Source organism: Gymnodraco acuticeps, unplaced genomic scaffold (assembly GCF_902827175.1).
Source record: "Gymnodraco acuticeps unplaced genomic scaffold, fGymAcu1.1, whole genome shotgun sequence".
NCBI lineage: Eukaryota > Metazoa > Chordata > Actinopteri > Perciformes > Bathydraconidae > Gymnodraco > Gymnodraco acuticeps.
The window spans coordinates 138,707-155,590 of record NW_022989862.1 but is presented as its reverse complement, the minus strand read 5'-3'; the positions used below and the strand labels follow the sequence as shown (position 1 = coordinate 155,590).

Below are 16,884 nucleotides of genomic sequence, written 5' to 3'. Positions count from 1 at the left end.
AATGCAGACAAACAATATCTATAATATATGTTGAAAAAAGGCTTCTTGCAATTATTTATTTGTCTGTATTTCAATGTGTATGCATCCGTGTTTTTGTGCCATTTAGTCAAGATGGCTTGAAAAACTTGGTTCTTGTTTAGGTGGAGGTTCCTCGGGTGGACGAGCTTCTGTCAGCTCTGGAGGAGATGAGCTGCTCCGTCCTCCACCCTCTCTCCTACACCTCGGCTGCTAAATGCCTTTCTGGTCTGCTGAACAAGAAACCACACGGTGAGTTTGGGTCAAAATCTGGCTTTTTCCTCCAAAACTGAGTCCCTCACGTGATAATTGAGTCGTCTGTAACAGTTTGGTTTCTTCTTCAGGTGATTCTCTGGACAGCCGGATTCACAGCACGATGAAGAGGGTCTGCAGTGAGCTGGACTCTTCGTCTTCATCAGTTCACACTCAGGCCTTCACCCTCATGATCTGGGTGGGTTTGCAAAGTCTTCAAGATTCAAGGCTTTATTGTCATTAGCACATTAGCTACAGTGTAGATATGTCAATTAAAAACTTAAGTCACAGGCTCCTCCAACAGTGCAACATATATATATATTATTTTTCTCTCCTAGATTTGAGATATTAAGTCAGACATTTAAGACATTTGTTATGTGACGATACTAGGGGTGCACGATTTTGGGAACAAATCTAATTGCGATTTTTCTGACGAATATTGCGATTCGAATTGTGATATTAGTTTTTAAGCGACCCAACGGAAGTTTATTGTAAAATACGGCCATAACTCCGGCTAGGAAGGTCGCATCAACATGCTCCCGTTTCTCTAGCACTCCCCGCTGCCCGAGCTACGAGTGAAAAAACTAAACTTACATGAAACTTCCGTTGGGTTGCTTTAAAGTCAAGCTTCAGTTTAAGATTCACCCTGTAATAGAAACACATGACGGAGCATTGCTAACCTGACTCAGGTGCTTTGTTTCACCAAACCATCTAGGAAAGCTCCATTGGAAGCCATTTTGTAAGGGCAGGCACTTTCAAAAAGACTTGGCAGGTGATTGGATCAATCTGTCTATCACCTTCTATCATGGGCCAATTCTGATTGATTAACAATGGCTGGTACATGTGGAGCACAGCACTTCTGATTGGTGTGGATGACTGACACACAAGAAGAAAAAAAAATTAGGGCCGGGACCCGATTAAAAAAATTAATCTAATTAATTAGAGGCTTTGTAATTAATTAATCGAAATTAATCGCATTTTTAATCACATGTAAATATTTGACCTAAGAACAGTGAGAAGCAATTTTTTTCACATGGATTTTAGTATACCATTAGGCGCATTCACACCGCAGTACTTTTCCCACAAAGGTTCATGAGAATTTAGTTCATGAGAACTCTTTGAACCTGGGGGTGGATTAGGCAAATGAAGCCGCTGACGTCACTTCTTCTTCTTCTGCTTTAGGTTTACTGGCAGGCCGCAAACCACTTCACGGCGTATACTGCCGCCCAAAGTCCCCGACCGGAAGTCCCCGGAGTTGGGGACTGGCTTCAGTAGAAGCTGCTGGGAGTCCCAGCAGCTTCTACTGAAGCCTTCCGAGTAAATCGCTAGAACGCCGACACCTCCTCATCTCCACCGCTCCCATGTTTTATTTTGTGTTGCCATAAGTTAGTCTCTCTGCGCTGGGCTAATGCTAATAATGCTAATGCGAGGATAATAAAATGGCGGCTTCACAAAACTTTTTGGGAGTTTTACGGGGCGTGGTTTGCAATCCGCCCAGCCAATCAGAAATATAGCTCTTTTCTCACAAGAGAGCCGCACGAAAGTCCCTGCTCTCTAGCAGCTCTCTGCTCTCTAGCAGAGACTTTCGTGGGGGTAAAAAGGTTCTCATGAACTAATTTTAGTACCGGCTCTTTTTGGTGTGAACGCGATAAAAGAGGCTAACGTCCACGCTAGTTTCCACGCTAGCTGCTATATGTTTTGCATTGAGGTTATACTTGAGGCTTGATGTGCTGCGGTGATATGCGAATTCCTTTTTGCATAATTTGCACACAACCGTGCTCTTATCGACGCTTCCATCCGTCCGTTTTTTAAAACAACATTTCCCACTGTTGTTCACTGTGGTTTGTTGTTGTCTGAAGTCATGAACGTTAGTTGGTGCTCCAGTATAATCGGTACGCCTGAAACTCATCCAGTGAGAAACGTTCCGCGGTGCAAAAATAAGTGCGATTAAAATGCGTTAATTTTTGTGTAATTAATTAATCTTAATTAACGCGTTAAAGTCCCGGCCCTAAAAAAAATATATATTGTAAAAAAAAAAAAAAGTCAAAAAAAATTGCAGGCTTTGCGATTTGATAATCGCATCATTTCAAATCTCGATTTAAAATCGATTAATCGTTCAGCCCTAGACGATACACAAGTTCATTTCACTTTTTTACCAGTCGGTTGCCAATCAATAAAGCAAGGTAAAGGGATTGTTTGGATTTAATGAAGAACGGTTCTAGGAAGTAGGGATGCTCCGATCGATATTGGCCGATATTCACTCTCTGCCGATCCGGAGAGCCGATCACATGACGTAAAATACATGACACTTTTCTCTGTGCGCGGCAAAACAAGCTCGCTTAATGAGCCCCATTAACTGAGTTTTAAACATCACTTTAAATGGAAGATCCCCATAGGCCCCGCCCACTCGATTGGATCGGCGATCGGTATCGGCCGATACTGATTCCGGCGATCGGAGCATCCCTACTAGGAATCTATTGTTAGTGTGGAGGAGTACCAACACAACATCAAAGCAATGTTCTACTGTAGACGAGGAAGCAGCACATTTTTCCAAACAAACCAAAATCCCAACACCAAAATACAATACAAAACAAACTTATCAAGGATACGTCATACAGCCACACTTTAAAACTCCAAACCATCCATTTCATTTGTAAATAACAGAAGTATTTGTTGGTTTAAAAAGCAGCAAGTGCAATAACATTGATTTTATCTCCAGGTTGCCAAAGCTCTACTTCTCCGATACCACCCTCTGTTCACCACACTGACTGACAAGGTAAACATGCACCTGTTATTAAAGGTCACCTATTCCACTTGTTCATGTCTCTTCTACATCAACATGTGTCCCCTCTTCTTCATGTCTCTTCTACATCAACATGTGTCCCCTCTTCTTCATGTCTCCTTCTACATCAACATGTGTCCCCTCTTTCTTCATGTTCCTTCTCCATCAACATGTGTCTCCTCTTCTTCATGTCTCTTTCTACAATCAACATGTGTCCCCTCTTCTTTCATGTCTCTTCTACATCAACATGTGTCCCCTCTTCTTCATGTCTGCTTTACATACATCCACCATGTGTCCCCTCTTCTTCATGTCTCTTCTTACAATCAACATGTGTCCTCTCTTCTTCATGTCTCTTCTTCATCAACATGTGTCCCCTCTTCTTCATGTCTCTTCTTCATCAACATGTGTCCCCTCTTCTTCATGTCTCTTCTACATCAACATGTGTCCCCTCTTCTTCATGTCTCTTCTACATCAACATGGTCCCCTCTTCTTAATGTCTCTTCTACATCAACATGTGTCCCCTCTTCTTCATGTCTCTTCTACATCAACATGTGTCCACTCTTCTTCATGTCTCTTCTACTCAACCATGTGTCCCCTCTTCTTCATGTCTCTTCTACATCAACATGTGTCCCCTCTTCTTCATGTCTCTCTACATCAACATGTGTCCCCTCTTCTTCATGTCTCTTCTACATCAACATGTGTCTCCTCTTCTTCATGTCTCTTCTACATCAACATGTGTCCCCTCTTCTTCATGTCTCTTCTAACATCAACATGTGTCCCTCTTCTTCATGTCTCTTCTACATCAACATGTGTCCCCTCTTCTTCATGTCTCTTCTACATCAACATGTGTCCCCTCTTCTTCATCGTCTCTTCTTCATCAACATGTGTCCCCTCTTCTTCATGTCTCTTCTACATCAACATGTGTCCCCTCTTTCTTCATGTCTCTTCTACATCAACATGTGTCCCCTCTTCTTCATGTCTCTTCTACATCAACATGTGTCCCTCTCTTCTTCATGTCTCTTCTATTCATCAACATGTGTCCCCTCTTCTTCATGTCTCTTCTTCATCAACATGTGTCCCCTCTTCTTCATGTCTCTTTCTTCATCAACATGTGTCCCCTCTTCTTCATGTCTCTTCTACATCAACATGTGTCCCCTCTTCTTCATGTCTCTTCTACATCAACATGTGTCCCCTCTTCTTCATGTCTCTTCTACATCAACATGTGTCCCCTCTTCTTCATGTCTCTTCTACATCAACATGTGTCCCCTCTTCTTCATGTCTCTTCTACATCAACATGTGTCCCCTCTTCTTCATGTCTCTTCTACATCAACATGTGTCCCCTCTTCTTCATGTCTCTTCTACATCAACATGTGTCCCCTCTTCTTCATGTCTCCACCCTCTTCTTCATGTCTCTTCTACATCAACATGTGTCCCCTCTTCTTCATGTCTCTTCTACATCAACATGTGTCCCTCTTCTTTCATGTCCTTCTACATCAACATGTGTCCCCTCTTCTTCATGTCTCTTCTACATCAACATGTGTCCCCCTCTTCTCATGTCTCTTCTACATCAAACCATGTGTCCCCTCTTCTTCATTTCTTCTTACATCAACATGTGTCCCCCTCTTCTTCATGTCTCTTCTACCATCAACATGTGTCCCCTCTTCTTCATGTCTCTTCTTACATCAACATGTGTCCCCTCTTCTTTCATGTCTCTTCTACATCAACCTGTGTCCCCTCTTCTTCATGTCTCTTCTACATCAACATGTGTCCCCTCTTCTTCCATGTCTCTTCTACATCAACATGTGTCCTCCTCTTCTTCATGTTCCTCTCTACATCACATGTGTCCCCTCTTCTTCATGTCTCTTCTACATTCAACATGTGTCCCCTCTTCTTCATGTCTCTTCTACATCAACATGTGTCCCCTCTTCTTCATGTCTCTCTACATCAACATGTGTCTCCTCTTCTTCATGTCTCCTCTACATCAACATGTGTCCCTTTCTTCATGTCTCTTCTACATCAACATGTGTCCCCTCTTCTTCATGTCTCTCCTACATCAACATGTGTCCCCCTTCTTCATGTCTCTTCTACATCAACATGTGTCCCCTCTTCTTCATGTCTCTTCTACATCAACATGTGTCCCCTCTTCTTCATGTCTCTTCTACATCAACATGTGTCCCCTCTTCTTCATGTCTCTCCTACATCAACATGTGTCTCCTCTTCTTCATGTATCCTCTACATCAACATGTGTCCCCTCTTCTTCATGTCTCTTCTACATCAACATGTGTCCCCTCTTCTTCATGTCTCTTCTACATCAACATGTGTCCCTCTTCTTCATGTCTCTTCTACATCAACATGGTCTCCCTTCTTCATGTCTCCTCTACATCAACATGTGTCCCCTCTTCTTCATGTCTCTTCTACATCAACATGTGTCCCCTCTTCTTCATGTCTCTCCCTACATCAACATGTGTCCCAACTCTTCTTCATGGTCTCTTCTACATCAACATGTGTCCCCCTCTTCTTCATGTCCTCTTCTACATCAACATGTGTCCCCCTCTTCTTCATGTCTCTTCCTACATCAACATGTGTCCCCTCTTCTTCATGTCTCTCTACATCAACATGTGTCCCCTCTTCTTCATGTCTCTTCTACATCAACATGTGTCCCCTCTTCTTCATGTCTCTTCTCTACATCAAACATGTGTCCCCTCTTCTTCATGTCTCTTCTTCCATCACATGTGTCCCCTCTTCTTCATGTCTCTTCTTACATCAACATGTGTCCCCTCTTCTTCATGTCTCTTCTTCATCAACATGTGTCCCCTCTTCTTCATGTCTCTTCTTCATCAACATGTGTCCCCTCTTCTTCATGTCTCTTCTACATCAACATGTGTCCCCTCTTCTTCAGTGTCTCTTCTACATCAACATGTGTCCCCTCTTCTTCGTGTCTCTTCTACATCAACATGTTGTCCTCTTCTCTCATGTCCTCTTCTACATCAACATGTGTCCCCTCTTCTTCGTGTCTCTTCTACATCAACATGTGTCCCCTCTTCTTCATGTCTCTTCTACATCAACACGTGTCCCCTCTGTGTAAAGAGACTCTGAAAGTTTCAGGAACAAAGTTTCTCTCTCTTTTTGATCCATTTCTATAAAAACCTGTCTGAAAATGAGCTGATCAGATTTTGGCCACTTTATGATGTCATAACGATGTGTTGTCTTGTGTAACCATTAGCCAATCAGCCAACCAAGGTACCCCCCCCCCCCCCCCCTTATCACCTGAACCTCCTCCTAGAGCACCATTGAGTTCTTTGTAACCAGATATCTCTCAGAGGGGCGTGGGGAGGGGCTCCTTATTTTCATCTAAAGTAACAGACAGAGAATCAGCACTTTGGAAACAGGGCTGAAACAGAGGGATTATGGGTAATGCTGCAATGATCTGTTTGGTGTTTCAGCCAATCAGAGACAGGCTCTGGATATATCTGAGACCTGTGATATACTGATGAAAAACAGTATAATAGGAAACCTTTAAGACGGTCAAACCTTGTGTTACAATAAAACACTATTATTCTAGCTTTCACACTCTGGACCTGTTTATTTCCCTCTGTGTGTGTTTGCAGCTCTTCTCTCTGCTCGATGACGCTGCTCTCGGTCCTCTGGCGGCCGACGGTTTCTCGCTGCTGATGAGCGACTCGCCCGACATTTTGAACCGCGGTTGCCACGCCGACGTTCGCATCATGTACCGCCAGCGCTTCTTCAGCGAGAATTCAGCCAAATTAGTCCAAGGTTTCAACGCTGCGCCGCAAGGTACGAGGAAACATCGGCACTGAGTCGACTGGTCATTAGATGGGAACTTAATCCAGTTAAAATAATAATACTTTAATAAATTTATCAGCACACAAAAGGCCCATGAATTGTCAAAGAAGATAGAAATACTTAACAAATCAATTAAAGGGAAGACCACGTTTTTCATAGCATGGCATATCTTTTATGACAAAAAAAACAAGATGTGTGTTATGATCGAAATGGTCACTTTTTCTCTACACACACACACACACACACACACATACATACACACACACACACACACACACACACACACGAACACACACATACACGGGAAAAACGCATAATCTGCAGGAAACAGCGTCTGAGGGCTTCTTAATATTTAATAAACTATGAATGTTTCATATCCATGTAACGGGAAGAAACTCAGCTAACTGATCTTTTTTTCTTTTTGTTTTGCAAACCAAAACACAAAGCTAACGCTGAGCCTCTGAATTAGCCCCGAGCGAAAAAATGCTAACGCCGTTTGCACATAAAACACGGTATAACACCCTTATTACTTATCGTAAATGCAAATCCAACATATCGACTAACATCGTGAGAAGACACAGAATTGATAGGTATCTATATCATCACTCCATGATCAGTGGCGGAGCTGGGGGGTGGCTGGGAGTGGCCACCCCAAACACCCTCACCACGGGGGCCCAAACTATTTTAGAACATTAAGAAAAAAATGTTTAAGTTAACTTATTTTCTTCCAAAAGTTAATTATCCAAAGCCTCGAACACCCCCTTCTATTTACATGTAATGGTTTGGTCCTGTCTCCAAATGTGGTGCAGCACTTTCTAGCAGAGAGTGAGAGCATGTGAGGAGGGATGCTAGCACCTACGTGTGTACGATGTCTCAACGACTCACAAAGTCAGGCTTTCAAAAGAGAAAAGAAAGGAGAGAAAGACAAGAGAGAGGAACTAAAGGGCGACAGTATGTCACCCAGTGTTTCAAAGAAAAGGTGGGTGTGGTCCATGAGTGGTGGAAATGTGTCTGTTAGCTAAGCGTAGTCCATTGTAAATAATAATTGTTATGTTTTTTTTTTACTAAGCTGACATTAAGTACTGTTAATATCTATACAGGTTTTTAATTTCACTCCTCTTTTAGCTGACATTTAGTAAATGCAGGTACATTTTTAGCAGCTATTCACTAAATCAGTTGTCCCTCCCCCTGGTGCCAGGACCAACAGATCCATCTCTAGGCTCAGCAGCCCTGTCCCCCCATAAGTGTTATATGTTCACCGCTCAGTGTCAGTAAATATTGTGCAGTTAGTATTGGACTACAAGATAGATGCAAGCCTGTACAGGTAGAGTTATTTAAAGCATAAATGAGTGGGTTGGGTTCTGGAGGTGTGGTTACAGCAATTGTTCTTGGTTGGTGTGGCCTGGGCCTGGTGATGGGGCCCAATGTGATATATTTCCATGGGGCCCAAAATCCCTGGCGTGTATGGCAAGAGGGCAGGACCTATAACCAGTGTTGGGACTTACAAAGTAACGCGTTACTGTAAAGCCTTTATTTTTTGCAGTAGCTAGTACTCTAACGCATTACTTTTTAAATTCAGTAACTCAGTTACCGTTACTACATGGTGCGTTACTCCGTTCGTTTTTTTTATATAGTCAACAGCCAGGCGAACAGATATGATAACTGTACTTAAGTACAGTACTTGAGTAAATGTACTTAGATACTTCCTGTGTCACATGCGGAGACGCGCCGTGGGCGTGTTTGTGTTGTTTACCAGAGGTGTGGACTCGAGTCACATGACTTGGACTCGAGTCAGACTCGAGTCCACACATTTTATGACTTGAGACTCGACTTGACAACATCACAAAAGACTTGCGACTCGACTTGGACTTGAACACCAATGACTCGGGACTTGACTTGGACTTGAGCCTTCTGACTTGAGGTGACTTGCTACTTTAATTCAGAGGTCTCCAACACGCCGATCGCGAGCTGCCGCTAGAAGAGCAGACTCCCGTCGGGGAAAGCAGAATCTTCAGCCGCTCCTACTCTTGCTGAGAATCCTTGCAGGCAGGGGCGGGTCTTTATTTAGCGGGCCACCATGCGGCCAATCATATGCGAGGACACACTAGGATCATACCATTATGTGAAAGAAGGGTGGGGGCACAGCATGTGCAGAGCGACGGGGAAACGGGGAGCCGGATTTAAATGCAAGCGCGTCGGAAAAAGTCAAGAAATGAGCGAAAACCGAAAAAAGAAGCAGCATCTGGCTGCTTTTCAATGATATTGGAGAAAGCAAAGCTGAGTGCAGGATTTGTAAAATGAAAATAATCTTCAGAGCAGGGTAAACACTCAGGATTTATTGTCAGAGGTGGGAGAAGTTCAGACAATTAAAAAAAAGTTACAATCAGGGTTCCCGCGGGGTCTTAACAAATCTTAAAAAGTCTTACATTTGATAATCAGAATTTAAGGCCTTAAAAAGGTCTTAAATATGATTCAGAAGGTCTTAAAAATTATCGGATTTGAAAGGTACTTCTATGTTGCGATAGCGTCTAAATGTGTTTTGGGGGAAATGTCCGGGCTGCAAAGTAACCAGTACGGTAATAGCCTTTCAGTTCCCCCAACAATTTGTATTGAATTAAATCAACATGGAACCAGTAATCACTAACTTTGTTTCCCCCGGCCCCTTATTGGAGAACACCCAGCTAGTAACCTAGCAACCAAGCTTCAGCTCATGTAGCCTATCTTCGAATCTACTTACAAATAAATATGGGGAAGTGTAAGTTCAACCGTATTTGGTTGGAAAACATCTAATTTAGTGCTTGGTTGAAACCAGTGGAGGGAACGTGTTTGAAGCCCGCTGCACCTTTTGCAAAATCAATTAGTGTTTGTTTTGCTAATGTAGCGTTAGCTAGTGCAGCAGCAGCTAATGTAGCGTTAGCTAGTGCAGCAGCAGCTAATGTAGCGTTAGCTAGTGTAGCGTTAGCTAGTGCAGCAGCAGCTAATGTAGCGTTAGCTAGTGGAGCGTTAGCTAGTGCAGCAGCAGCTAATGTAGCGTTAGCTAGTGTAGCGTTAGCTAGTGCAGCAGCAGCTAATGTAGCGTTAGCTAGTGCAGCGTTAGCTAGTGCAGCAGCAGCTAATGCAGCAGCTCCCGCAACAACACCGGGGGACCTCCGGGCGAAGTTTGGGTCTACGTCAACCCTAAAAGCGGAGGTGCTGTAGACGCTAAATACCGCAGCTAAACACCAATCATACAACAGCAACGATGAAATAGTGTAGCCAAGGCAGCAGAGCTCTGAATATAGCTCACTCTCTCTCACACACACACACACACACACACACACACACACACACACACACACACGCACACACACACACACACACGCACACACACACACACTAGGGCTGCTCGATTATGGCAATAATCAAGATTATGTTGGTCAATAATTAATATCACGATTATTAAATATGATTATTCATTGACTTTGAAAACATCCATTTATTGAACTTTAAAACAGATAATAATTTGAACAGTATCTTTTTAACTGTTGATTACCCTGAACGTATAATTCAACTGAAAAACCAATACAAAAATTAATTAAATAATACATTACTAAAAAATTCATTAGATCAAATATGTTGTGGTGCACTGTCACAACCTAGCAAAGCAAAATAATCGTTTTTTACGATTATGTTGTTTTCATAATTGTGGCAGGCCAAAATCGTAATTGCGATTAAAATATGATTAATTGCACAGCCCTAACACACACACACACACTCAAGCACACACAGACGCACACACATACACACTTTTTGTCTAACACGCTAACTCAGTTCTGTACTGTTACGCTGTTGTGTTCAGTCACTGTTCTTATGTTGAACATGAATACATTTACTTTGTAAGTGATTGTGGGACGTATTTCTTCTTTATATACATTTTCCTTCATACTTTATTGCCGTGAAATAGGTCTTAAATTCTATTCAAAGTGGTCTTAAAAAGGTGTTAAAAAGTCTAAATTTGAGTTGGCGAAACCTGCAGGAACCCTGTACAATAAAAAGTCCTGCATTCAAAATGTTACAAGTAAAAGTACAAAAGTATTAGCATCAAAATATACTTAAAGTACCACCTGCAGAGGGATCTAGATGCAGGTGTTCTCTTCCCCATAGAGACCGCCTCGCTGCACATTATCCCTTGCATAAAGATAGATTGTGGGTCCCTTATAACATGTTGTACACAGTGGAAATAAACATTCTGGTTACCTCAACATCAGGGATCTTATACATTAAACTCCTTCTGAATCAAACCGTCACGGTAGCCTAACCTTACTGATCCCTCTTAAATTAGAAAAAAACACGTTACTTTACCAGCAGAGAGAAAATGGATTATTAAATGATTAATGTGACTAATAAAGAGCAGTTTGATTATTAAGTATTATTCTGTTGATCGATGTCATTACATTTGGTGAAAAACACACAATGACTTGTTTATGACTCGTTTTGTCAAAGTTTAGGACTTGACTTGACTTGAACTTGCCCATCCTGACTTGAGACTTGACTCGGACTTGCAAAACAATGACTTGGTCCCACCTCTGTTGTTTACTAACAAGACTATCATGGCGGCGGCGGAGCTCAAGTCTAGTTTCTCCACCTGGAGATATTCTCACTATTTCACTTTTGTCGAGCACAAAGAAAATAACGTTTTAGTTAAATGTAAGTTGTGTCCTGGCGGGTCAAAGATCCTATCTACTGCCCAAACCAGTAATTAAAATCTCTTAAAACATCTGCAAAAACAACATGCTGGGACGAAGCTAGTAGCTAAGACCACAGAGACTCAGCCGACGCCACTCCACCTCCACCTAAGCAACAGCGGCTGGATTTTAACCGAGGGACTGCTAGCCAGGGAAAAGTCGATAAAGCCATTGCACGGTATGTTGTAGAACACATGCAGGCTATTGCTACAGTGGAGTCACCCGCTTTCAGGGAGCTAGTTAGCATGATAGCATGTCCGGGCGGGACACGGCATATGGGACGGAACACTTTTTCCAACTACCTGGAGAAAGAATATACAGAAATGGAAAGCCAGCTCATATCGATGCAATCCAGATTGCATATAATGCATGTCAAGTTGATCAACAGATTGTATTATTCTCCAATGCAATGACAGTACTGAAATGAAGGCTATAAGGGCATTAATGGGCCCCCTTTTTGTAAGTAACGTAAACGTTACTTTTCACAGTAACGCATTACTTTTTATGTGACTAGTAAAGCAACTGCGTTACTTTTAAATGAAGTACTAGTTACTAGCAATGGTAACTAGTTACTGGTTTTCAGTAACTAGCACAACACTGCCTATAACACATTTACTACCCAATAGCATTGTGAGGCTGAACAAAAGGACCTTTTGACTATGTAAATGTAGTCTTTTAAAAAAACAAAACATTTACTGACTTTTTTAAGGATAGCTTCAAGTAATGTTGTCAAATTACAACCGGGGCCCGCCTTACAGGGTTAAGGGCTATTGTTTATTGTTATTTACTTTAAGATGTTTATTCTTAACCTATCATTTAATTTAAAAAATCTTATTTAAATGATGCGTGTGTGTCTCTGTATTCCTGATGATACGAGAATACACTGAGAGAATGAGCTCATAGTGCTGCTGATCACCATAAGCTAAACAGTCTCTATATTGCATTACATTTGTATAATGTAAGCTTCGTTGATACTTTGACTGCAGGAATACGAAAAAAATAGTTAGATATACTGAATATTATTTGATTTATTCCATCACTTAATCCCAAATAATGTAGAGGTGTGTTGTAGGTGCCTTAAATAACCCCTTATTTTCTAGTGAGATGTATTTTTATGTTCATATAATAGTGATTTCAATGCCACCCCAAAATGATCACTGGTTCCATCCTGGCCACCCCACTGAAAATGTCCTGGCTCCGCCACTGTCCATGATAAGAACTCGTGACATTATAAACAAAAACAGACATCATAACACGTGGCATTATTAATAATACCAAAGCATTTCATACAGACACAAATATGATAACAATGTTCTGTATGTGTTTCCTCTGCAGAGAAGAAGCCTAACTTCCTGAAGGCTCTGTCTAACATCGTCAACAAGCTGCCAAAGCAAGTCCAGCTCACGGAGCTCCCAGCGGTGAGTCACAACCCTCCTTCAACTACAGCAGCCTTCCTCTTCATAAAGATATAGATGATAAGTGTGTGTGTGTGTGTGTGTAGCTGCTGTCCCTGCTGCTGGAGGCTCTCTCCTGTCCTGATCTGGGGGTCCAGCTCTCCACGCTGTCCTGCCTGCAGCCCGTCCTCGTCGACCCGCCCCCCTCCCTGATCCAGCAGCTGGAGGCTCTGATTGGCCGCCTGCTGGCCCTCACCGGCAGTCCCGACATGGTCAGTGACATCATCATATACCTGAGACCATGTGACCTCATACACCTGAGACCATGGCATGTCCCAGTTCTTCTCTCTGAAATCCCCACCACTGATGTAGAAAAGAAAATACCCAATTTGTTTTAGATGCTGCAAATATTGGTATTAATATTTAAAAATGTGTTTTCCTTTTCATACAGGAAGTAAGGATCTCCTCACTGCGGTGCATCCACGCTGTTTCCCAGTTCCCTGAACATGAGGTAACTGATCAAGTATTATCTCACATTGAGTCTCTGCACTTAGATCAAAATAAGCTTTGAGGAAGTTATGTTTTGTACACAGAGAAAGCCTAGATGATTCCTTAAAAATGTGGATACTTCAATCAATTAAGATTTGATTTAACTTCAATATTCATTGTCTGGTCAGCTGTGATGTACAGGTTGTGTTATATCAGTTGAATGCTGTATAACCTATGGTTTTCTCACCAGAATAGTATAGTATATGCATTACATTACATGTCACTTATTAGACGCTTTTATCCAAAGCGACTTACATACTCAATACTGTGGGCAATCCCCACAGGAGCAATTTGGGGTGAAGTGTCTCAGGGACACAACGACATGCTGACTGCAGTGGGGTTTGAACCTGTGACCCCCTGATCCCAACACCAAGGCTCTATCCACTGCGCCACACGCCTCCATATATGCTGATAGAAACACAGCAAATTCGACCATTTTGTTGACATTTCTTTGGGGATGGAAATGAGTTGGAATGACTGTTATGTTTCTCTCTCAATATTATTTTCTTCCCGCTCCAGATCCTGCCGGTTCGAGCCCGGGTTCTGCGAGCTCTCGCCCGCCCGCTGGACGACAGGAAGCGGCTCGTGAGGAGAGAGGCGGTGCACGCACGAAACGACTGGTGACGAAACAATAAACAATGAATCTAGATATTTAACATCTGCAATACATAAAAAATCACAATGCATCACATGTTTCATGACACAGCTCTTTGTTCCAGTGGATTAGTTGCTTATCGGAAAGTTTCTGGCTCATTATCACTTTATTCAGTCAGAAACATTTACATTGTTTAAACAAAGGGGACAATAGAGAGAAAAAGGCAAAATAAAAGACTGATCTACAATATTAAATAAAGAAACACACGTTAGAAAATACACGTGCATGCTAAAAGAATAAGTAGTACCATTACAAATAGAGCGAACATATAAAAGTATTGAAGTAGCAGCCAGTTATTACACAGAGGGTCCGCGGGGTCTTAACAAGTATTACAAGTTGATAAATCAATTTAGCGAAAATTAAGGCTATTAAAAAGTATTAAACGGCATTTTCCAAGGTATTAAATGTTGTAGCTTGTTTTCAATAAGTATATAAATGGTCCAAAGAGGTTGTATTCTACAGTCTGCCTGAATGTAATCATGGCGTAGGTGTGTAGTGTGATTCTGTGTAGTTTATTGATGGCATCCCGTTGGATTTCACGTCATCTGAACAGGACATCGCGCGCTCACTGCTTGATAGCGCGAAGGTCCGTTTACGCCGGTTGTTAAACAACATCGTTATGGGGAAATGCAAGTCTGCGTCCAAATGGTTGGAAGATAAGGAGGAAGGACAATCAATACTGTATATAGTGAATGTGAGGTAAAGTGTGTCGCCAAGGTAACCGGTTAGAACTCCAAGTGGAGATGAGGTCTTAGAATGTATGGAAAGGGTCTTAAAAAAGGTCTTACATTTGACTTCAGGATTCCTGCATATACCCTGAAAGAAGTGAAATATCAATGCTCTTAAAAACAGAAAAAGTAAATAAGATAAGCTGTCTTTTTCCCAGGAGGCATTTTAGCAGATTATTAAACTAAATCTTGAAGCTCTGTTGTGTTTTTCATTCATGAAACACCCTGACAATGCAATTGAATTGGTCATATGCCAAATAAACACTGTGTATTCATTGTTAGTTTGTAACAACAAGGTTTCTTTTCTCATTTCCCTCACAGGTTCCTGGTTGGAAGTTGATTCTGCTCCTCAAACACATCCCGAGTCTCCCTCCACTCTAAACCTGGAAGATTTCAGATAAAGTGGGAAATCAGATCACACACTCTTCGTGAACTGTCTTTGGTCCTTCCAGACTCCTCTCCTTTTTTACTGAGATGTTTTTGTCCTAACTGTCTGTTCATAAACGCACAAGTAAGAGAATATGTGGACTGACTGGAGCATTATCGAAGTGTAAGAAAGAAAATAAGCAGCTTGTTTTGAAATGTGTAACGCCTCGTGTACGTCGTTGTCTTTCTCTTTTTGTATCGGAGGAAAGGTAACATCATGGAGGCATTTGGGTTGTTCATAGTTTGAAGAATGTGACATCAATTACATTTCAGATCTCAAGAATAAGAGCTCTGTCATAATAATAAAGTCAAATGTATCCTTAGGGTTTCTTACAAGGTCACTCCAAGATGTTATGGGCTCCTCTTTGGTTTAAACGACTACTTCCAACACATTTCGTAAAAAATCTCAGTCGTTTTTCTGTAATTCTGCAAAGAAAACAGAGAAAAGAAGCCGGAAACATCCTCGTTAGTAGATGAACAAATCAATATATATATTTAATTGAGTATTCAAACAAGTTTCATTAAATTCGGAGACGCTTTTCTTTAAGTCTGTAAACAAAATGGAGAAAAGAAACTAAAAACATCCTGGTTCGAAGAGGTAATAAAACAAATGCGTCTTTTTTAAATTCTTAACCTAATTAAACGTGTTCAGATCTAGTAGTTAAAGTCTCAAATTCAAAATGTCTCTGTTAAATAGGTTGTATGTTTGATCTCCTATACACAGAGAGGAAGTTAACACCGTACAGACTTTGAATGGGAAAGTATCATGACCTGGTAGCAACATTTTCTTTATTTTGTTTTACTTTATGACCATTTTGAGAGTTTCTGCTTCTTAAAAAATCATATATTTTCTTTTCCACTACTTACAGCACTGAGCGCTATTCTCTTATCTGGATGAATGTGTAGAAGTAACGTGTGCAAACAGCAGCGGTGGGTGCGTTTGATTCGTGTCACTGGGAGGTGTTGAATGTGTGCCAATTGTGCTCGACCTCCACTGATTTTTAACACACATTTTACATAAATGTTGGGGTTAATTTAAGATTGTAAGTTGAGTGAACATCTTGTTAAACACCTGCCTTTTTTTCGCTCAATATTTAAACTAATATTGGTGTTATTGTCGAATCCTTGCTGAAGAAAGGTTGGCTCACTTTGGACCTCACAGCAACTTATGCCAAGGAAAAAGACGATATTTAAAATGTCATTAAAACATTTATTATACAAAATGCATTAAATGTCGTCCGTATGTATGTATTTTCTCTTTAGTGCGATATCTCAGAAACATTTTGGGGGGTTTTCTTCAACGTTTGTACAAATGTCGAACTTTCAAACGTGGTTTTAGCTACAACTAAAGACATAAGCTAAATATTTCAACTATCACAGGATAAAAACAATAAAGTAATGGCTTTTTATCTCCTAAAGGTAAAGTAGAACATTTCCCTATTAATATATCGACTTACTTGGTAATGGTATCGGTCCCTGAGCTAATATTGCTAGCGCTAAGTAGCTATTGATAGCAGTAGCTGTATTATTACTTTCTGGGGCTTTTATGTTGAAA

The 16,884-nt window shown here is 41.3% G+C and overlaps 1 protein-coding gene across 1 annotated transcript in view; it reads left to right on the top strand.

Moving 5' to 3' along the window:
• The window catches only part of mms19 (MMS19 homolog, cytosolic iron-sulfur assembly component), a gene marked incomplete in the record, with an annotated part of 26,147 nt that extends 9,586 nt beyond the window's left edge, over positions 1-16,561 (top strand). Inside the window, 9 exon segments of the mRNA XM_034241315.1 lie at positions 141-267; positions 360-466; positions 2,987-3,043; positions 6,658-6,844; positions 12,913-12,995; positions 13,079-13,243; positions 13,423-13,482; positions 14,040-14,140; positions 15,225-16,561. Coding sequence (XP_034097206.1) covers positions 141-267; positions 360-466; positions 2,987-3,043; positions 6,658-6,844; positions 12,913-12,995; positions 13,079-13,243; positions 13,423-13,482; positions 14,040-14,140; positions 15,225-15,243 — 906 coding nt within the window.
• Between the last annotated feature and the right edge of the window lie 323 nt (positions 16,562-16,884).